We start from the raw sequence: 22585 nt of genomic DNA on the forward strand, positions 1-22585 counted from the left end.
GGCATAGCAAAGACATCCCAAGGTTTTGATATGATCAAAAAATGGTGGCTTTTCATAAAATATCTCATAGGGAGATTTTTTATTTAGGATGGAACTAGGTAATCTGTTGATAATGTATGTTTCTGTAAGGATGCAGTCCCCCCAGAATCTTAAAGGAATATTTGCTTGAGACCTTAAAGTTCTAGCTACATCTAGAAGGTGTCTATGCTTTCTTTTCATAACTTTATTCTGTTGTGGAGTTTGCACACAACTGCTTTGATGAATAACTCCCCTAGTTTTGAAGAGATTAGAACATAAGGTGTCAAAGAATTCAAAACCAGTATCTGATTTGAAGGTTTTAACTAGTTGAAAGAATTCAAAACCAGTATCTGATTTGAAGGTTTTAACTAGTTGTGGAAAATTGATTATTTACCAGGTGAAGAAAATTAGTCAACACAACATATACATTACCTTTTAATCTCAATAAAAATATCCAACTCATTCTGGTACAATCATCAACCACGGTAAGAAAGTACTGTTGATACCCAATTTTTTCCTAGGTAATTTTATACCCAAAACATGTCCAAAATAGCATATATGTGCATATATCAGCACACCCAAGAGTTTTGGTATTTTTAATGATTTTTAAAACCAAGTTATTGCCTATTTTAATATCATAAATCCAATAATTATTCTCAAAATTATTATTTTTGGTGAATAACTTATTTTATCCTCATATTTACACCAAAATACAATTAATATGATTTTTGCACATTTTTACAAATTCGTTTGGCATTTTTAAAAGTTAAATTGCATATAATTGCAATTATAGCCTATTTTGTAATTGATAGCATCTTATAATTATAAAATTAACCCCATCATTTTTTAATTAATATTTATATGATATTTGTTTACCCGGCACTTTTAATTTGTTCTTAAAATCGTTATTTCTATTTTTTATAAAACAAAATGGAAAAAGTAGCTATTTAAAATCTAGCCTCAATTGTATTTCAATTTCAGCCAATTTGGCACCCCTAATTAACCCAAATCAGCCCCAAATTCGAGCCCAAACTACCCAGCCCAATTACCTTTAACCTGACCCAGCACCTACTCAACCGACCCAGCCCATAACCCCGTTCAATCTCGGCCGTTGATCACTTAGATCAACGGCCACCATTGATTCTTTCCTTTTTAATTTCAAACGACCCCTAAACCTACCCCATTCCTTCTGAAACGCCGCCTTTGAATCCCTTCTTTCTCTCAACTCTCTCTCAACCCACTTCAAACTCTGGTCGTCGCCTCTCACTGAAACCCTAATCCATGGCTTCCCAGGCTCATCGGAGACCTGTACCAGCCTCTCATGGCCTCTATGTGCTCGTCTTTGAGGTCCTATTACCAGATCTTGAAGGGGTTTCGACCAAGACTTTGCTTGATGACTGTTCTCCGGTCGTCTTCAACCTTTGTCCAAGCCAGCCATGGCTATTCGAGTTCGATCTTCGACTTTCCTGCTTAGATCGATGGTTTTCAAAGCATTTCTCATCGCCTGGGTTTCTTACGAAATCCTAATCTCTAAGGTTCCTTCGATTTTATTTCAGATCTGCCCCGGATCTATGTGTGTTTGAACTTTCTAAGCATCTTTCTCAAAGTTTCTTTAATTTTTTGCTTTCAAAACTCTTTATTCTTTAATTAGGGTTTTATGTTAAGGTATTTCGAATCTCTTCTTTGATTCTCACCATGTTTTACTGTGTTTTGCTTGTGTTGTTTTCTATCTGAGTTAGCATGTTTAAAACTCTAATTCTTGAGATTTTGTTTGAGTTTCTTAGTCTGTTTGTTAACATTCGTTTACCTTGTTTTTCTATTTGAGTTAGCATGTTGGAAACCCTAATTTTTGGGGTTTATTCGAGATTCTAAATTTGTTTGTTTGTTTCACTTGTTTATCGCCTCTAAACCTGACTGATTTTGAAAACCCTATTCTTTGGGGGTCTATTTGAGTTCCTGAAGTTCTTCGTCTGTTGAAATTGCTCAATGTGATTCCTTTGCTTCAACTCTCTTTTTTCTTTATGTGACTCTTTTGGTTCTGAGTTTTTGCTACCTGTGAAACTCGACTATGATTTTCACTCGACTCTTTGCATGCCTCTGATCCTTTTCTCTATTACTAAACCACTGAAACCTGACTATCTTGCTTCGAATGTTTGCTCTAGGCTACTATTGTATGTTATTTCTTTTGCCATAGCTTGGCCTCACATGTCTATTACTTGTGCATTCCTTTATATACTGAGTCCTTTCTGTGATTGATTTTCAAACTCATAACTGATCTCAAAACTTTTCCCTCTTACTCGCCTGTTAAGGGTTAATTGATTCTCTTTCTTGGTTTGGCCTTACTAAACCCTTTCCAAAAATAAGTACAATCTTGTACTTGGACTTAAATACCTATTGTATGATTTTACTGCTCCTTTTATGGCAACAACCATTCTGCTTACAGACTGATTTTCTTTCCTTATTTTTGATCCTGTTAGTATCCGTTTGAACAATAATCCCTTGATTAAAGGGAAGTCTTGTGTTAATTGATTCTGATTGTGATCATGCCCATATTTGTGTTAAAACTATACTTGTTACCTTATTCTTTACTCGTTTTCAAAACTATAAATACATATACTCTTCTCTTTCAAAGTTCGAACACACACAGCATAAGTCACTACCTAAAATTCCAGCATCTAATGTGCCAACATTCATCCTCTAGCTTTCCTCTTGCACAATCATCGGCCAGATCAAGAGTAGGTGTTGGATGCATCATCAAAATTTGACTCATTTGTGGTGCATAGGTGTCATTTAGCCCCATTAGAAATTTCATAAGTTTTTGCTGATAAAAATGTCACAAAAAGTTTGGACCTTTCACAGTCACAACCATGAAAGAGAATGATTGACTCAAATTCATTCCATAAGTCATTGAGTCTCGAGAAATACACAGAAACACTCGAGATTCCTTGTGTCAAACAGCTAATCTCTCGATTCATATGATAAATTGTAGTGGCATTTATTTTATCAAATCTTTCCTTCATAGATTTCCACGCCTTCTCCGCATAGGTTAAGTATAAAATTCCCCATCTGAGTTCTAGTGCAACTGAACTCAGAATCCATGATTGTACAATTGCATTACACTTATCCCACTGACGTAATTTGTAGATATCCTTTTCAAATTGATCTCTGGTACATGAAACATCCACAAAACCTAATTTGTTCTTCACAAGTAATGTCATTACTATAGACTACTCCACTCCGAGTAATTTTCAGTCCCTATTAACAGTTGAAGAACGAGTGAAATACCTTGTGTATCCGATGGAAAAACATACATTGGATCATTGTAATTAATCTGTTGAGCAGTTGCATGGGAAGATCCGGTCACATTTTCTGGCGTATCGATCTCCATTATGAGAAAAAATTAGAAATTAAAAGGTAGGATAACAAAGAGGAATTTAGGGATTCGACGGAAATAGAAGAAGCTGAATTGAGGAACAGATTCCTAGAACTCTAAATCGCAATTGACCGAGCTCTGATACCATGTTAAAATCAAGCTCTAGGTCTGCCATTAATGGAGTTACAGATTTGGATAAGAAAAGAGAATAAAGAAGAGAGAACAGAGAGGGAAACGAGAAGAAGGTTGTGGAGAGAGAATGGAGATGAATTCTTTCAATCTCATTAACCGTAAAGTGTATTGTGCACCTATATATCTATTACAAGCAATGTCTTCACTAATTAACATTATGACAGCTAAGCAACTAGCCTTCTAACTAATTATCCTTTTAAAGAGTACAAGAGAAATAACTAATTGTACAACTATTTATTTCTACAATATGAATTTAAATATATATTTTATTATAAAATGTTCTCTTTACATCGATCAAGCACTATCAAGATCTTTGTTTTCGGTATCTTAAAAAGTATAATTTATCATTATTTAAACTCTAATAATATAATATTAAAATAAAGCAATAATTATATTATATCTATAAACTATTGAAAATTTCTTATTTAAATGGTATTGTAAAAACTGTGTGATGAAACATTTTAAAAGTTACATAGGAACATAACCTCGAGGAGATCTAGAAATTTTTACAATTTCATAATTAGACCATCAAGTTAGACCGTAGGTAGTAATTAAAGTCATATTCAAAAATTTATTTGTTTATAACGTAAACAAAAATTATCAGTCTACCACAATTTACCTTTACCTAGTATAATGATTATATAATAAAAGATTTACATGCATTCATGATTTTACGTGTATTACAAAGAATAATATTTTATAGGTTGCCATATCCAATTTGCAGACTTTGCAAATGAGAACAAGTCCACGTTTGGTGAAGTTTTGATCATTTCACTTACATGAAAACAGTCAAAAAAGCACATGAGATAGAAGACAAAAATGGGATTTGTCACCACTTCACGGATCCACATCGGAGGCGAACCCAAGATTTAAAGATCCGGATGCACTTTTAGATTCAACCAAAATTTACTTTATATTTAGGTGTCCACTACTAATATATTACTATTTTCTAAAAACATATTCGTGTATATATAGAATTTTTGCCGAACTTTACGGATGCCGGTAACCCCTCTCGGTATAGCATAGGTCCACCTCTTATCCACACAATAATTTGCGTACGTGTTATCATTACCCCAATCTTATTTAATTATAATTAATTAACCAATGAGATTACGTTAATTTGAAATTATCGCCGTACCAAATTACTCTTATACTCATATTTCCCACTATTCACGGGCTTGCTATCTCTTCTTTCTTTCTTTTTTTTAAACTTATTTTCTTTTATTTATTTGTGAAAGAATATGAACGAGATCGAGACGACGAGCGCGCATTTTAAATTATCCAAACTTTAGAAGATTTTCCTTGAAAATTAGAAATCACATGCGTGACAAGCTTTGTAAATTATGTCCTTATATTCAAATTAATATAATAAACTTAATCATTAGAATATTCGTTCACGCACTAAATGGACAAAAACAATAGCGAAAATATGAATTTTGCTAAGGGTGTTCAGAATTTAAAACGATATATTTGATTAGAAAAACAAAAGAAAATCACAACTCACAACACAGGAAAAAGAATTAAAAAAAAAAAAAAAAAGAGTCGCCATTTTGAAACCTGCACTCATTATTTGACCCATAAATACAAACTCCAAGCAAACAACAAACAACTACTACTACTCCTTATTTAATACCCATGTTGCCATTTATGCTAAACTCGTGCCAAGATTTCAAGAGGGTTCCAAGAAACATATCCACAATTAAAAAAAACAAAACCCCAAAACGAGCCTTATTTACTATAAAAATATTGTTTCTAATTATTTGGTTGTTAGATCTGATTATATATACAATAGGAAGAAACAGAAACCGAAGCCTACAACAAACCACAAAGACAAAACACAAAACAAAAGGCAAAAATGGGGAATACTCTAGGAGGAAAAAAGACAACAAAAGTGATGAAAATTGATGGACAAACCATGAAATTCAAGACACCAATATATGCAAACGAGGTTCTAAGAAATTATCCTACTATGGTATTATTAGAATCAGAAGCAGTGAAGCATTTTGGGGTCAGAGCAAAGCCATTGGAACCACAACAAGAGTTGAAATCCAAAAGGCTCTATTTCCTAGTTGAGTTACCTAAATACCCTGAACAGAAAACTCCGAGGAGAGTCCGTTCAGGGATTCAAATGAGCGCGAAAGATCGGCTCGAAACCCTAATGTTAGCACGGAGATCGGTGTCTGACTTGTCAATCATGAAGCCTGCCAGTATTATGACAGAAGAGTCGTCGTATCATAATAACTTTGCTTCAGGCACACTCTTGAATAATAAGATGGAGAACGGTGGTGGGCCCGTTAGGGTAAAGTTGAGGTTGCCTAGGGCCGAGGTGGAGAAGCTGATGACGCAGAGTAAAGATGAAGGAGATGTTGCCGAGAAAATCATGCGACTTTGCTTGGTCAACAATGGTGGTGGTGGTGGTGGAGCTGACATGTTTCAGAATAGAAGTGGTCCGTTGCTAGAAGAACAAAGTAATTGGAAGAATAATAATGGAGGAATAATTAAGAAGGGAATCAGATCTCGAGAGGTAATGTTCTCTTCATTATGGACATCGATCCACTTTTCATGTTATTTTTGTTTTACATTTTTATTTTTCGTCCATGTTCTTATCATGATTCTAAACTTAAAAAAAAAGAGTTACTAATATTCATCGATGGTTTTAAAAATAATTACACTATCAAGCCACGTATTATTGTAATATTTATCAAGATTTATCCCTAGAAGATTTGATATTATAAAAAGAAATTACATTCAGTATATAGGTTAAACTCTAAAATAAAATTAAATGCATTAGCATATAATAAATGTAGTTTGAGTTAAAATAATTTACGTTTTTTTAGTAAAAGAATAACTTAAATTTGCAGACTATTACATGATCCTATAGAGATCTTGATATAATCAAGTTATATTCAAAAAAAATTTACTCGAACATGATGCATACATCAAATTAATAAGTGATGAATGATATATGTCTTTTACGTAACTTTTACATGTCATTTGATCACAGTTACTCTCACCGGTCCACAATAAGTGATCAATTTACCTTGGGCACATCGATTAAGGAAATACTAAATTCTAGACAAAAATAGTTAGTGTGACTAAATTACCCTTAATTAAATGTTGCAGCATAATTTAATGTGAGGAGTAAGAGACTTTGTAGGGATACGTATCTAAGGGTAATTTTGGGAAAAACAAATTGAATTTTTTCCTGATTATATAAATGGACGCTTATTTTGAATCTAAATAAAAAAATAAATTAGTCACTTATTGTGAACCGGGGAGTGTAATATACAATCAAAAGAAATTATCACTTAAACATGATATATTAACATGGTTTTGTGCATGGACCTCGTTTGAATGAGTTTTTTGGTAAAATAATTCTTGTATTCTGTGATATATTTTTAGTGAGAAAAAAATTAAGGCAAATTTTAGTAAAAAAATAGGTATATGGAGACTTTTCTAGTTTCTCAAATTTGACTTCTCATTTCCTCAACTAGTGTTGTCTTTTGCTTATATTTCAGAAACTGCATGGTCAAATCAATTTTGTTAAATTATATGAGTGTGAAAAGCTTTCCCTTTATTGAATTTAATTTCAAGAATGACTGCTTCATTCTGAAATTCTAAATTTTATTTCAATCATCGACCAAAGTCAAACTTTGATGACTTCAACGTTTTCTTCTTTATATTAAAATTTTTGTATGCATATAGAGAATAAAAATATAAATTCAGTCCTTTTACCTATATAAAAAACAAGAAACTGGTTACTGGAAAAGGAAATTTTGTTTCCATATGTGATAAGATAATGTATACGTATATGTACGTAATGCTAGAAAATATTAGTAACTAGATTTTTAAGACCAATTAAAAGAAAATAAATGAAAGAGATTGAAGTTGAATTGTTAAGTGCCTTATCAACTAATTCATTACCTAACGGCTACCAATATTAGTTTTTAAAAATCTATTTAATTTTTTGTCAACTATCATCTGAGCATTATACATCATTTTTCTTTTATGAATAAGATTTACATGAGTTTGCGGATTATATCAAGAATAATTCCCAAAAGAAAAATTATTATTAAAAATAATTGAATTTCTAACGGACGTTTTTTATAAAATGTACATATAAAAAAAACCGTCGAAGCTATTTTCGACGAATACAATCTACTTAATATAAATTTAAATTAGTCGAGTCAGTAAAAATAAGCAGTGTGGAGAGTGTAACAAACAGAATTGTTTATACACCAAACTAAACCAAATTTCTAGTGCCCAGAGACATGTGTCTGGCTTTAATTTGACTGCCTAGCTAACGTAATAGATTCCCAAATATTTAATAAATTATTTAGCTCTTCACTTTATTACTATATTGATTCATTATAACTAACATGATGTCAAGTTTGGTTGTACGATTACTGACTCAAAAAATTATAAATAAATATCGTGTCGACATCTAATTCTGATTGAAACTTTATAAAAAGTAACTGGACTTAATTTGAAGTAAAGGTACAATACCGAACTCGAGATATTTTATGTATGTGTATGTTATATATCAAGTGAAAAAAAGTTTGGTTTGCCAAATTGAATTTTACCTGTTATTGACTTGGCAAATATAGTTAATAGTTTGACTATTTTTAATAAATTATGTTCATAGACTTTAGATTGGATTAATTCTTCGTAGTGGAAGGTATTTTCCAATTTCCATGACCAATGCAACTTTTCTTTTCTATGATATTTAGGCATGATAACAATAGGAAAAAGTTTAGGCATTTTTGAAAGGAAAAACTAGTCGATAATTACTATTGTTTTTTTTTAATTAATATTGGGTTTCATTTTTACCAACCCAACAAGCTGTTACAGATAATCTTGAAAATATTCATGTATATAATCTCATATTTATTAATTATTTTTTTCTTTTTGTTCAATGGATTGCAGAAACGTGTAGGATTCTTGCCAATTACAGAAGGGGAGATTCAATTAGCAGTAGCTTCTTAACAAATTAAAGAGGAGAAAAAAATCCATTTATTATATGTCTTTTGTAGTGTAAAAGTACTCCTCTCCGAATTCCCTGGCAAATTTTCTCAGTTATTTAGTATTATTATCATGTATTTCTCATTTATGTATAGTACGTAGAATCAAGAAGCTGAGAATTATATGCTCTTGGTGAATTATGTGAGAGACTGCTTACAATATAGTATTACTGTTTTTTTGGTTGGAATACAGAATATGCCGGTATAACTAGGGGTGTACATGGACCGGGTTGGTTCAGTTTTTATCAAAACCAAATCAAACTAACTATATCGGTTTGGATTAGTTCGGTTTTGTCGGATTTTTCTGGTTTTCGGGTTTTTTTTGTTACATGAATATTATTTCAATCTTACTTTGTTAAAATTATAGATAAAGCTTTGATAAGTGAATATATGTTTAGTAAATATGAAAAAAAATTGACAAACATATGATCTATTTAAATATTCTAATGGGAGAATATTTTTAGTAATACGTGATAGTTATTTTCTTAGTCGTCTAACAATAATTTTTCGTTAATTTACGCTTTCGGTTAATACATGAGAGGATCCCAAATATTTCTACGTTTTCTAAAGAAAATTTACTATAAAGTCTTAAAAATATAAATAAAATTTATATATTTATATGTCGGTTTGGTTCGGGTTTTTTTTACTGAATACCAAACCAAGTCAAACCAAACCTAGTCAGGTTTTTTAATCAGTTTGGTTTGGTTTTTCGGTTTGGTGCGGTTTTCCGGTTCGATTTGAACACCCCTAATATAACTTATGTTGGGATAAGTTATGCTGGGATTATTGTTTATTCAATGTATGGTATGTTGTATTAAGAATGACAATTGCATAATTTCTAAGAAGAAGGTATAAGTTATACAGGTGCTAATTACCCTACCCTCTATAAGGTATAAGTTATTCCAGTGTTAAAATTAACACCGGGATAACTTATATCCGGTTTGCTAACCAAACGTAGTATTAAGGTGGTATTAAATTTTTATACCACTCTTATATCTCATACAAAACGACCTTTAGTGTCTGGTCTAGCTTGTGCGCATAATATATTTTTGTATCCATTTTTTATTTTTTATTTTTAATTTTGAAACGTTCCTTAGTATGTCAAACAACCAAAAGAAAGCAAAGAACAAATTGAGATACATTTTGGATGTTGAAATTTTCAAAACTTAGGCGATTAAAGAGAAGTGTTCAAAATTCATAAGGTTTAAAATAGATAAACAAAAGTCAAAGAGTCTATCTTAGGCCAAAATTTAATTGGTCTTAAATTATTCTTCCTCTCTTTAATTGGTCTTAAATTTAACATATCCCAATTATTGTCGAATTCATCTAGAGTTTACTTGAATTAATATCGATAGAGCAACTCAGCAGATATTTTGAATTACTCGGTACCTATGTTGGTTGAAGATACTTCGGCAAACTCAGTATATATTTTGTAAAATTAGTCGAGATGCGCGTAAAATAATCCGATCTTCACGATAAAAAAAATTATTTGCTGATTATATGTTGCCTCAATATTCGGTACGATCACATGTACCAGACAAGAGAATGGGAGGCATTATATATAATAAGAATAACAATGTTGGAGGATTGTTTTTAATCTTTTTCACATGGCAGACAAAATCTCCACACCAAAAATGTTGTATCATAAAGTCATAAAGTCAATTCTATTATGTTTCCACAAGGGTCTATTTCTTTTTATTTATTTATTTATTAAAGAATTTCCCTTTTCTCCATTACAAGAGAAGTTACAGGAATAAAGTAGGGTTCAGCTCTTTCTTGAATGGTAAGAAAGTTGATGCATGTGAAAAAAAGTGGAATATGAACTCAGATGCGGATCCAAGATTTGAAGTTTATGGATTCAGAATTATAGTTATTTTAAGTTAGCGGGTTCTAAATTAATAATTTGTACATATTCAATAAATTTTTATAAGAAATATAGAGTTTGAACAAAAGTTAATGGATTCAGCCGAACCCAAATCCGACACTGTGGCTCCGCTCATGAACAAAAGTTACTAGACCAATAATGCAATAATTTACAACTAAATTTTTATTAACTGTTAACCTGCCAAGGTGTGGTAACTAACATGTTATCATAGGTTAAAATACACTTTAAAAAAGGCAGTCTGATGCATAGAGTATTCCGCATTCATGCAAGATCCGAAAAAGGGCTGCACCCCAAAGGGAGTAATATAGACAATTTATCCTAATGCAAGCATTAGTAGCTGCTTCCACGGTTGGAACTCGCGACTTATAGATCCCAAGGAGACAAGGTTAAAATACACTAACAATGGGGGAAAAACTTCACACCATCGGTGCATATAACATAAATCCTCTAACATGGCACAAAAACATTCTTAGACCTCCATTTTGACGCAATGTCCCATCATAATATAGAGACAACCAATTGACGCTTTTTTCGATGTATACCTCCTCCATCCTTCGGAGGTGGAAGAAAGGGTACTCTAATTTTAATACATAGTACGACCCCAGAACGCTAAATGGTGGGGAACAAGAGTTGTCGCGATAGAAAATAAATCAATCGATAACCATAAGGACCAATTACTATCTCTTCTTGAGAAGAAAAAAGAAAAATCTTCTCAACTCCAATAAGATACATTTGATTTCATTTACTCAATGAGGCTTTGTATAAATGTACAGATGGTCAAATGTACACTTTGCCATATTTCATAATAAAGATGACAGTCCCTACTTCTCATACACTTTTCCAAGGGGAATTTTAACCCCAGATGGCAAAACAAATATGAACCAACTGAAAAATATCTAACCTTCCTCCATCTGCAATTTTGTGCAATTAGGAAAGTTTGCTTATTGGCAGAAGGCTCAAAGAAAGAATATAATAAATTCAAGATTTTCAAGATGACCATTGATCTGGTACCGTGAGAAAATAGGTTGTCATCGCTTTTCTGAATCTTTTCTTGTATTGTAGTGGAGAAACAATAGTCGGGGATTCATTCTTCAGTCCTCCAAGTATGCCGGATGCCTTCACCCATGTCTCTAAGTGCTTGTCCCAAGTATATTGTCTCATGAAGTCTATGATGCCCAAGACTAACTCCTTTCGCTCTTCGTCAACTCCAACCAGCAAAGAGTAGTCCATCACATCAACAGACTGTCAAAAACGAAAACTTTATTCGATCAGGTTGAAATTTAGACACTTAAGAAAGGAAAAAATAACAGCAAAATAGATTCACCGGTCACGCTCCCTCAAGTTGTTTATCATAAAGTGCTCAGTAAACCTGAGTCCTGGCTATGCTCCATTATTGCATTTATGAAATTGCAAAATCTCTTTTAACTTAGATATCTATATCACAATATCGAGAAAGATAGGAAGCAAAATTAGCTTACTGCCAAAAAGGATGTATCATTCCAAACAGCTCGCTCCAGGCTTCTTTTTGCTTTGCTTCCAAGAAATATAGGTTTGGTATGCAATGTTTCTAAAAGATTCATATCTAGCAACACTTTGTTTGCCCCAGTTGTATCTGCATTGTAGCGAGATCGTAAAGAACCCTTGAGATCATAGACCCTCGAGATCTTTCTTTCAAAAAAGAGATTCTCCATCACAATTAAATCCATTTTTGTTTCCCTGCCGCCTTTCAAGTGTTTGACCGAAACCTAAAACATGGGATATGAATAGGAATAAGACTTGTGCAACAACTAAAAACTAGTTTGAAAATTAAAGGCACGCCATTTGTCAGTCATAAAAAGGATGTTTATAGGAGAAAACATGAAAAGGAAGTCGAACCTGGAATATTCCGAGAACTTTTGCAAGGCAAGTTGGACTCCGTGAGTTAATAGAATCTGTTATATATTTAAAATACTCTGGTGCAAATTCTTCAAAAGAGTCCAACTCAGTTTTCTGAACTTGTTTTATTATGAATCTTTCATCCAATGACTTGGCAAAATAAACATTGCTCTTTCCCCCTTGAGCACTCCATCTTTTGCAACGGCTTAAGGAACGTACAAAATCCAGTTCATCAGGACAGCACTTCCTCCTAAGAGCATCAAACTGCTTTGCAAAGTAACAAGTGACAGAAAATTTGACCTTTCCCCCAGCACTCGAAGATTCGTCATCAAAAGAGACCCTTAGGTGAGGAGAACTTTTTGAATCTGCAAATAGGGAAGTAATTGTACTGGAAGCATCTTCAGAACCATAGCTACCATAATGCATATAATCCATGTCAAGGGAGCCAAAAGACTGCCATGCCGAGAGGCGAGGAGCCACTCCAGCCTCCTTATTGATGTCACTTGTGTTCCAACCCCGTCCAGACACGCTTGACTTATCAGTGATGCAATCATTATACACTTTAGAACAAAGTGCATAAGATATTATGCTAGTAGGTTCGTTGTCATAAACAGCTACCACAACATCTCCCTGTGAAACCATCAACCTAGCTCCGTCAGGTATAAGAGATGCATAAGAAATAAACGAGGGTGATGAACCCATAAGAAGATTAAACTTATGAGCTTCACTAGGTGACATCTGAGAATAACTTCTCTGAACACTGGAAACAGGGTCTCTGATCATATTCCTGTAGTCACCAGAAGCATGAAAAGACCTAATTGTTGATAAATGTAATGAAGAAGGCGGCAGTCCCTTCCTGATTCTTTCCTGAAGTCTCAGAGCAGAGTCAAAGGAGTGAACTCTTGCGGGTGACCGTAGCTTTCTAAAAGGAGGGAAATCAAGTTGACTTGGTGGTCTGAAAGAAGCAGCTTCAGATCCTTCTCCTTGTAGCATCAGAAACAACTGACCTTTTTTGGGAGATCGATCTGTGCCAGTCCAAGCAGAATCTATCTGATCAGAAAGGGCTGATGCAGCTGAAGGAGCTCGTGCCAAGGATGTTTCAGTAACCACATTCTCTCCTTCCATCTGCATTTCCTGCGTTCTCTCACTCTCAGATGAGGTTAACATGGAGCTTTCGATCTTAACAGAACCATAAGGTGATACGCGAGTTTCCTCCTGTTCGGACTGCAAAGCTTTCTCGGTATATTCTTCTAAGTCTGAGAACTCGGGCACAGATTCTTCATAAACATGTTCAAGAGTGTCATTCTTCAGAAACATGTCCCTCCTCCAATCTATCAGCTCATTACAAGATCCAGAATCCTCTGAACCCACTGAACTAGAACTCTTTTCAAGAAAAGACTTCACGGACAAAAGCCGACGATCCCAAACATGCGAAGCAATCACGAGGGAGTGCCTCAAGCGATTCAGCTCAAGAATGTCTATTGCAGCCTGCCTTGGGTCAAAAGTTTCTTCATCATCCGGTTGAAGAAAGTCCTATAGTACAGGCAAACAGAAGGCAAAGCAGTAAGGAGAAAGACAGCACTTGTCATGCATGCTCATAATCAGCAGCAAAAATGCATAATTAAACTCATAAAAGGAAACTGTACAAGTATTAAAGATTAATGACCCGTTGTGGTGTTGTCTTACATAGTAATCATTCTTTTCTTTCATAAGCAGCTCCTTTAACTCCATGATGCAGTCATTCAACTGAGTTGTATCTGATAGCTCACATTCTAAAGAGGAACTTTTCTCTTCAATCCTGCGAAAGGCACTTGATATTTCCGCGTACAAAGCTTTGGCTTTACATAGTAACTGCAGGAAAGACAAGACATGTCACATAGAGCTATTCTAAGCAAAAACAAAACAACCAAAGATATTACAAAAACTCAGAATCATTTCAAGATAGCCAGGAAAAGTATTTATAAATTCTGGCACCTCAGCTGCTTCTTTCCTTAGCCATTCTTGTTCTGTGTAGCCACTAAATTCAAGAGTTAATGGGGGCAGACGAACTGACAGAATGTCAATAGGAGAATAGCGGAAGAACGCAACCATACTTCCACACCTGCAAAAGCAAAGTCTATTTTATTCTCTACACAGCAAGATGGTGAAGCAATGACTGAATAATCACAGTGATTTTCAAACTGTTGGAGAAGCCAACCCTATTCTTAAGGAAAGTACTACACAGTACGGACCCATAATATCGGAGGCAGTCTCTTTGCAGAGAATGACCACAGCTAGCAACACGGTTAGCAGTTGCATGATTTGAAAAACTAAGTTCCAAGAACTTCCCAAACGAGAGTCCCCAAGCAGCATCTGACATTATTACTCTGCGAGTCGCTGGTGGAACTCCCTCTATTTGTGCACACTTAAGACATCGATGCCACATCCAAATCTTTTTGTCCCGTTCACCAGGAAGCGAACTCACCGAGGGAAGGCGTCTAACATTTATGGTAAGATTCCCCTGTTGGTGTGTATAGCAGATGACATGAGCCTCAGCTGGCTCCTTGCATGATTGACAGGAAGACATCTGACATCATGAAGTGAAATACAAAAATAGCATGAAATTATATGGGTAAGGGAATATCATGTATTATAGAACTTAGAGACAAAACGATGATTTCTACCTGACCAAAAAGATCATCCTGAAGATATCGCCCAAGTGGTTTATCAAAAGAGCTATAGAACTTGATGCGAAGGAGCCGAGAACGTTCACACACACTTCCATTTAAAACACATCGACTAGAGAAGGAAACTAATATGCTTTGACGACTGTCAGCAGCTGAATAGAATTCATTGGGGGCTTTGTTTTCATCTGACTTTTCAAGCTTTGCCAGCTCCCCAAGTTCTCCGGGCTGACTCTCTTCTTGACCTAAAGTTTCTAGCGATCCTTCATCAGTTTGATCTTTGATTTCAACAAAATCAACAGTTCTTGTATCATGCGCAAGAAACGGTGCTAGATTTTCAAGACCTGCAGTAGAGAGAACATCTCTTGCTCCACAGTCATCTAGGTTAGATTGATCGCCGCATTGAGGGTAATGATGCTCCAACAATGACTCTGGTAAAACTACCTTCACACTGCAATTGGCAGATCCTAGTTGAACATGTGGGTCATTTGCAACTGTCTGCGCTCTTGCAGCCACAGCAGAATGAGAAATCGCTGAGATAGCATTATCAGCAGATGTACTCTCGAGTGCTGCAGACGCTTTAGGTAGACTAGCACCCTCATCAGCAAGGAACGATGTCTCAAGAGACAGATGATATGCAGCAAATACAGCATACTGAATGACCTTCTTCAGCTTCTTCAGCTCTTCACGACATGAGCCCCTTAGCAAGACCTACATATTGTCAAATGAATGGATAAGTAACCCTCTGTATCTTACTTCAACATTTAATATACAAATAAAGGTACAAGACAATAACTTGTCAACTTTGCACATAAGCTTGAGTTGAAACTCGCAAACCCCATACTGGCAGAAGAAAAAAAAACACGAGAGCTACACATTTAGCGACGAGGAAACCACATTGAAGTTTCACATCAAATTTAAACTAATGTTCACAATGCTATTAAAAGCGGAATGCTTATAAAAGCATCATATGCTTCATGGGCTTCAAGCTCAAAGCACAACTAAAGCCCCGTGTAAACAAAATCTGCGTGGAGTTAGAATTGAAAAAAAAAGGGCTATTAAGTTAAATATATGAAGTGAAACATCTTAATTAAGTTCAAATAAAAATTTAAATTTCTTAATCAGATGTAAAGATGAAATTTTTGGTTTCTACTTGAAATTGGTGACTAGAAGGGAGAAGTACAAATGGCACAGAAGAAATCATCATAAATACCATAACATGAGCATAACCATAAGGGAAACCACTTGTATAAACATATACTCAGAGCAAGGTGGTCAAAGTTAAATAGATGCATGATATAAGTAGTAGTTTAGAGGAACTTTGCATGCTCAAGGAAGTAAAAAAGACGAGTATACCAACAGGTATGCATTACTTAAATCATATTTAGAACTTCAAATAATTCGAATTTCAGTAAACCAATAATAGATTCAAGGTAGGGGAAAATACCGTGCAACCTAAACGCCTAGGACAACCATCAAAAAACATCAAAGTTTTTGATGGCTTCTTGTTTAACTGGTTGGCATGTTCATGCTCTTCAGAAACTTTTTCTAAGTGGAAGAGTTCGCAATGTCCCAATCTTGTTGTGGCTATGTTATCAATGGATGGGGTTACAAGAGCACCAGTGCACCTGGCTATCCTCTCTAGCAGTGGCCCCTTAACATTTAACACCAAAGAGATCTCTTTTGCCAGTAGAAGCTCCTGAGCATATGAAGAGACGCTTTTCTCCACAAGCAGCACATTAGGATGGTGAGCCTCTATTCTTGAAACGATCATCTTCAGGTGCTCCTTTTCCTGTAAGGAGAACAGAACATTTTAATCTTGTCTCTATTTGCTCTTATCTCATCCATTAACAGATAAAAGATCAACTAAAAACCTGTTGCAATAAGGTGTCAAAAGATGCCAACTGATTGGCAGCTCTTTGGTACTCAAGTGCTCCTCGTAAAATAAGTAATCGGGCATTTTTGTACTGTGAAGTCATGCGCTTGTGTTTGATATTCTTAGTACAAACTACTCCTTTAACGAGGGTGCTGCATTGAACCAAAACTCAATCATGAATCTAACAAAAAACAAACCTGAACTCACCAGGTTTCACATGATCAGAAAAAAATGGAAAATTTTAATGTTCATGTGGTAAGAAGAGAAAAATTTACCTTTCACTTTGGCTTCCTGAAGCTATGCACTTGACCTTTACATAATCACCTGGATCCATGCTGCCTCCTTTACTAGTATCTGGCTTCACATAATTTGCAGCTTGCCATGCTATTGATGTAACTATGTCAATCCAGTCATCAGTGCTGCCTTCCTTCCCTGAATTTATACCTTCACCTTGCAATAGCTGCAAGACAAGAGCCCTGAAATGACCGTGTACAACAGCTCGTAATGGTTCCTTGTGATCCGCTTGCTGTTTCTCCTTTGCAGGGAAAATGCTGGCAAGGCTCCCACTGGAAGAAAATGCTGCAGAACTCTCTCCAATTTCATCATCCTCGTCATCATATGTAAAGAAATTATTTTGTGCCTCGTCATCTTCATCATCAGGTGGAGGAGGAAACCATAGACGACCATTGTTTTCAAAATCCAATGGTTTTTGCTGCTTCTCAAACTGGTCTTGGTAAATGGACAAATTGTCAACACAGTCGTCAGCAGTCTCTGGATCCTCATTTCCTTTCTCAAGCCTTCCTAAAACAGTTGACGCTTCATGATCAAGGGGACCATCATTCCGAGACATTGGGGTCTCTTGTTGGTGCTGTACAGAATGCCCAACTCTATTGGAAATAAAACGAATCCTAGAGGGGCTTTTTGAAGGACTAGATCCAACTGATCTGAAACGGTAAAATTCATGTCTAGTACTAACACTACTTGATTCTATATCAGAAGTATCATGACAATAGTCACTTGATGCGCTAAAAGAATGATCCATGAAGTCCCCTCCTTCATCTTCATCACTCCTACAATTATAAGCAAAAAGGGAAGATTTCTTAGTTCAAGGAAGCAGCTTTGAAAACACAAGTTGAACATATGTTTGCAATCTCATAAAATCTAAGTAGCTTCTGTTTGATGGGTTATTTTTTTCCATAAAACCAGTAAGTTTTACTCGCTAGTCAAATTAACATATATGAAGTTCGTCTACTCTTTGTTCAATGTAGCTTGAGTGCTAGCGAGTACGGTGGCAGGTGCCCAGTCAACTTGCAGGATGAAAAGATTTGGGATGGGGAAACGATATTTGGAAGGTCGCACCATTGTTACGTTCTACATGATGTGGAAAAAAAGTACATAGAGATTTTTCAAGGAGTAAAGAAGCCCATATGGAGAATTAGAAGCTCTTTAGTGCTTGTAATTTTTTGTGTCCAAAAAAAAACAATCCCTTTTGTTCAGAAAGCTATATAGATTTGTCGGAAATTTAGTGATACAACACGAATGTGAAGTTTTTGGCACCATTTTGGTGCAACGAAATGATCTTTTTACTTGCAAATAAGATAATAGAAAACTGAAAAAACAGATATAAGTTAATATCACGTGCCGAATATCTTGGAACAAGACTCTAGCCTTTACACATAAGATTTTTGCAACATCAGCTACTTTTAGCCAAGCCAAATCTTGGGATAGATCCAAATCTCTTTTTGAGAAAACAAAGTAAAACCAAGCTCTTATACCCACAATTACGGAAACTAAAACAACTAAATCAATAATTAGATAACAGGTTGATCCTGCCATATTTGATGTTTCCTTTAGTATATTAACATACATGGAAAACACAAGATTTCACCCTGGAATAATTACAAGGAAATAAACAAATCTAACAAATATTAAACCAGTTTGTTACCTGCTAGGCGAGTGACGCAAAGACACTGAAGATGGATGACTTGAAAAGGCTGTAAAACTACTCTTACTTGCATCATGTGGAGAATCACCATCAAATCTGTCACTACTAAAATCTGGTGACGGCGGTTCTGGGCTTTCTCTCGGAGATTCAGAAGGATAAACTTTGTCACTAAACTTCCTCATGCTTTTATGACAATTGCTCAAGTCAGAACAAAATTTGCAAGTCTTGATATCAACCACAGCCCTCACCAAGGTTTCTGATTCTCCTGATCCAGAAGCAACAACATCCGAAGAGCCAAAAATGCGCACACAATCATTGCAGAATACTCGACTGCATCTTAAGCAATGGAACTTGAGGCAAGAATCAGTAAACTTCATCTTGCATTCATAACAGGTTTTGCAACTGTTAACATCCATATCGCGTCCGCCAGCCAATAAAGTTGGATCACTCATACCCCACGATATCCAAGTCCTAACCTTCTCTATCAAATCCAGCAGTGAACTATCAGGTACTCCCATAGACCAGAAATCACCCACCAAATATACCGATAATTCGCCTCAGTCAGATAAGCCTGTCTACAACTCTTCTTCTCCTAATCTAAGAAATTTTGTAATCTGATTTCTTGATGTTAAAAGAAGAAACTCTATCAAAATATAATGGAATCTATAATCCACAATAAAAATGGTGGATTCAGGGTTATATTTAATGTTTTTTTTCTTTAAAAATGACACAAAAAGCAGTAAGCTTTTCCCCCAGAAATCACTAAATATACTTGAGGGGAGAACAGATTACAACAATCTATTTCACACTGAATTTTGATATATACAACCAAAATAGCTTGAAACTTATGACAACAAAAAGACTGAACCTTTGACCAATCTGTTGACTCAAACCCTAAAAACCCAACTCAACCAATCCCAGAATCATCAAGATTTGATCCCAAGATCAAATTTTTCATTAAAATCAAGATCAGATCCAGAGCTCAGCACCCAAATAACTACTGAACAAGACTCATATAAGATTCTGCAATTAAATCCTCTAAACCCCAGATAACAATATTTAGAGATAAATAAAAAACCCCACCAAAAAAGGAAGAAACTTTTGGAACTTAGTGAGAAATTAAGAGAACCCCAGATCAAGAAACACAAGTATAAAGATTGTTTGGGTATAAAAATTGAAACTTTTTTAACAATACAGATTTGTGAGCTGATTAATTTAGCCTGTCAAAACCCCAGAGAGCAATATTTAGAGATAAATAAACAACCCCACCTAAAAAAGGAAGAAACTTTTGGAACTTCAGTGTGAAATAAGAGAACCCCAGATGAAGAAAACACAAGTATAGAGATTTCTTGGGTATAAAAATTGAAACTTTTTTCAGTACAGATTTGTGAGCTGATTAACCTGTCAAAACCCCAGAGAGCAATATTTAGAGATAAATAAACAACCCCACCTAAAAAGGAAGAAACTTTTTGAACTTCAGTGTGAAATAAGAGAACCCCAGATGAAAAACACAAGTATAACAATAATAGGTTTATGAAAAATTGAATCTTGAAAGAAAAAAAAGACAGAGATTCGTTGAGGTGATGAATTAAAGAACAAAGAGAATAAGAATGAAAAGGAGAAAAAGGAAGAGTACAGAGGAAGTGGTGGCTCTCATCTCCATGAACATGACATTCATCATCTGTTTCTTCAGCAAAAACATTATTTTCTCTCTCCTTCCCATTTTTCCCGGCATTGCTTTTGCTGCTTTTAATTTCTCACTTCTCTTAACTTAATAACATTAAAACAATCATCTTCCCATTAAAATACATAACCCATAATTTGCATATTTATGCTGAAGATTTCAAATACACAGAACCTTTTCTTCTTCTTAATACTCCAATATATAATACTATACAAGATTAGTTCATGTATTTATCCATATTTCTTTTTCATTTCTCTCTCCAACTTTACTTTTTTCTTATCACTGTGCACTTTATCTTACATGTCATTAACATGAGGGCTTTTGATTTTGACATTGCTTTTGTATATTTAATTGTTACTCTGATTTGGATTTGTTTGGTATGTAGTTAGAGTCTCTAGTCGTTATCATATAATTTTGGTAAGATGGATTGAACTCCTTCGTCCTTAAAATCTCGGAGTCGCAACCTAAAAATAAAAAAAAGTTTTTATAGTTCGGGTGGTTTTTTAAGTGGGTTTATGTGATATAAAATTGAATTAATTAAGATTCCAAAAAAAAAAACACCAAACATGGAGTGAAAGGTGTATAGATGTTAGTTAGAATGTGTAACACCTCATACTTTAGATAGAATACTTAATTTTAGTGACGCGTTTTAAACATGTGAGTGTCTAGACCCACAATAATATCACTTGATTGTTACAGAACAAGATTTAGTAATATTATTGGAGGGGTTTGTTTATTATTTATTATTTATCATTTAGTTTGTCTGATATTTTTATTTTTATTTGGAAACTTTTCTTTAAAGGGTATTCAAGTTCTTGAGCTACTATTGGTCAGCAACAGCGTATGGAATGAAGTATTTTGGCAGCTTAGTCAGCGACAGTATTAAGATGGTGAAAGACTTTTATTTTATTCATTCTTTTGTTTTGTTCTTTTTTTTTCGATTATCTTATGGTAAGTTTTTTTAATAAACTTTTTTTATGGTAAGTAATTCACAAGCTGCAACCACTCTCACAATACTAGAATACCTATTATATGGTAATTTCATTCACAGTAGTAATATTAAGATATAAATATACCATTATGGTATTGAAAATTACACGATGACAACTAAGGTTTATAAAGAGAATTATCTACGGGGAATATTTAGACCGCAGAAACTAAGCGTCATTTGGTACGATGGATAAGTAAAAATAATTGTGATATAAAAACTCAGTACCGCCTTATTTTTTGTTTGGGTATTAATTCTGAGATAAGTTATCTCAAAAATAAAAATAGTATCGGGATAACTTATACCTATCAGATGGTAGAATAGTAATCCTTAGATAAAGCAGTGAAATTGATAATTACGGGATTAATACAACATACCAAATAGTCAATAAGAAATAATACAATGATAACTAATCTCAACGTAGCTAATCATAGTATAACTAATTTCAGCATAATTAATCCCAACATATTTTTTTCTTCAAATTGTAGGTGCAAAAACTCGCTTCTACATGAAAAGACCCATAAATCTCCTACATTAATTTTCATGGATTTTCTTCGCTCGTTATATTATAAATACTTTTCAATATGACTTCTTTATGACTGTTTTTCTTTTTCAAACTTGCTGAGAATTTGTCACGATCCAAAATCTACTAGCTGTGATGGCACCTAATCCAACCTACTAGGTAAGACAACTACTAACTATTCAATTTCAATAATAATAATTAAACAATTAAACAAAGGAATTTTCTGAATATTTTACATTTCCCAAGGACTTGTAGTACAAATCATGAGCTTCTAAGAATAAAGTTTACAAAGTTGATATGAAGTAAATACATCTTATGTTTGAAAAGTACATAAACAGAGTTTTATAAATCTACGGCTACCATGAACAAGAGGCAGCCACAACCAGAATGCATAGTACATCTTCCAATTTAACTCCCATTGAACACAGCAACATCGGCATTCGAAATTTGCACGCAATGTGCAGGAAGTGTAGTATGAGTACAACCGACCTCATGTACTCAATAAGTAACAAACCTAAACTTAGGTTGAAAGAAGTGACAAG

General features: G+C 34.5%; 2 protein-coding genes across 2 annotated transcripts; one reads left to right on the forward strand and one right to left on the reverse strand.

Annotated features, from left to right (window-relative positions):
* The first annotated feature begins 5268 nt into the window (after window positions 1-5268).
* Window positions 5269-8750, forward strand: LOC104237245 (uncharacterized protein At1g66480-like). The gene is made up of 2 exons (XM_009791348.2): window positions 5269-6107; window positions 8510-8750. Exons 1-2 carry the CDS (start codon window positions 5439-5441, stop codon window positions 8567-8569), a joined length of 729 nt encoding a protein of 242 aa, XP_009789650.1. The 5' UTR covers window positions 5269-5438; the 3' UTR covers window positions 8570-8750.
* Window positions 8751-11198: 2448 nt separating this feature from the next.
* LOC104237244 (putative 1-phosphatidylinositol-3-phosphate 5-kinase FAB1C) lies at window positions 11199-20784 on the reverse strand. The gene is made up of 11 exons (XM_009791347.2): window positions 18849-20784; window positions 17179-17973; window positions 16902-17055; window positions 16475-16819; window positions 15028-15738; window positions 14596-14930; window positions 14339-14465; window positions 14051-14215; window positions 12365-13897; window positions 11968-12234; window positions 11199-11731 (listed from the first exon to the last, which is right to left on the reverse strand). The coding sequence occupies exons 1-11, from the start codon at window positions 19364-19366 to the stop codon at window positions 11477-11479; spliced, it is 5205 nt and encodes a 1734-aa protein (XP_009789649.1). The 5' UTR covers window positions 19367-20784; the 3' UTR covers window positions 11199-11476.
* Between the last annotated feature and the right edge of the window lie 1801 nt (window positions 20785-22585).

The sequence above is a fragment of the Nicotiana sylvestris genome, chromosome 10 (genome assembly GCF_000393655.2).
Source record: "Nicotiana sylvestris chromosome 10, ASM39365v2, whole genome shotgun sequence".
Taxonomy (NCBI): Eukaryota; Viridiplantae; Streptophyta; class Magnoliopsida; order Solanales; family Solanaceae; genus Nicotiana; species Nicotiana sylvestris.

Excerpts from the sequence above, each read along its gene's own strand:
- LOC104237245 (XM_009791348.2), top strand. The coding sequence starts at position 5,439 with ATGGGGAATACTCTAGGAGGAAAAAAGACAACAAAAGTGATGAAAATT. Across the intron at positions 6,108-8,509 it reads AGGGAATCAGATCTCGAGAG|AAACGTGTAGGATTCTTGCC; the intron begins GTAATGTTCTCT and ends AATGGATTGCAG.
- LOC104237244 (XM_009791347.2), bottom strand. The coding sequence starts at position 19,366 with ATGGGAGTACCTGATAGTTCACTGCTGGATTTGATAGAGAAGGTTAGG. Across the intron at positions 17,056-17,178 it reads TCAGGAAGCCAAAGTGAAAG|CACCCTCGTTAAAGGAGTAG; the intron begins GTAAATTTTTCT and ends GGTTCAATGCAG. Across the intron at positions 14,216-14,338 it reads TAAGGAAAGAAGCAGCTGAG|TTACTATGTAAAGCCAAAGC; the intron begins GTGCCAGAATTT and ends TCTTTCCTGCAG.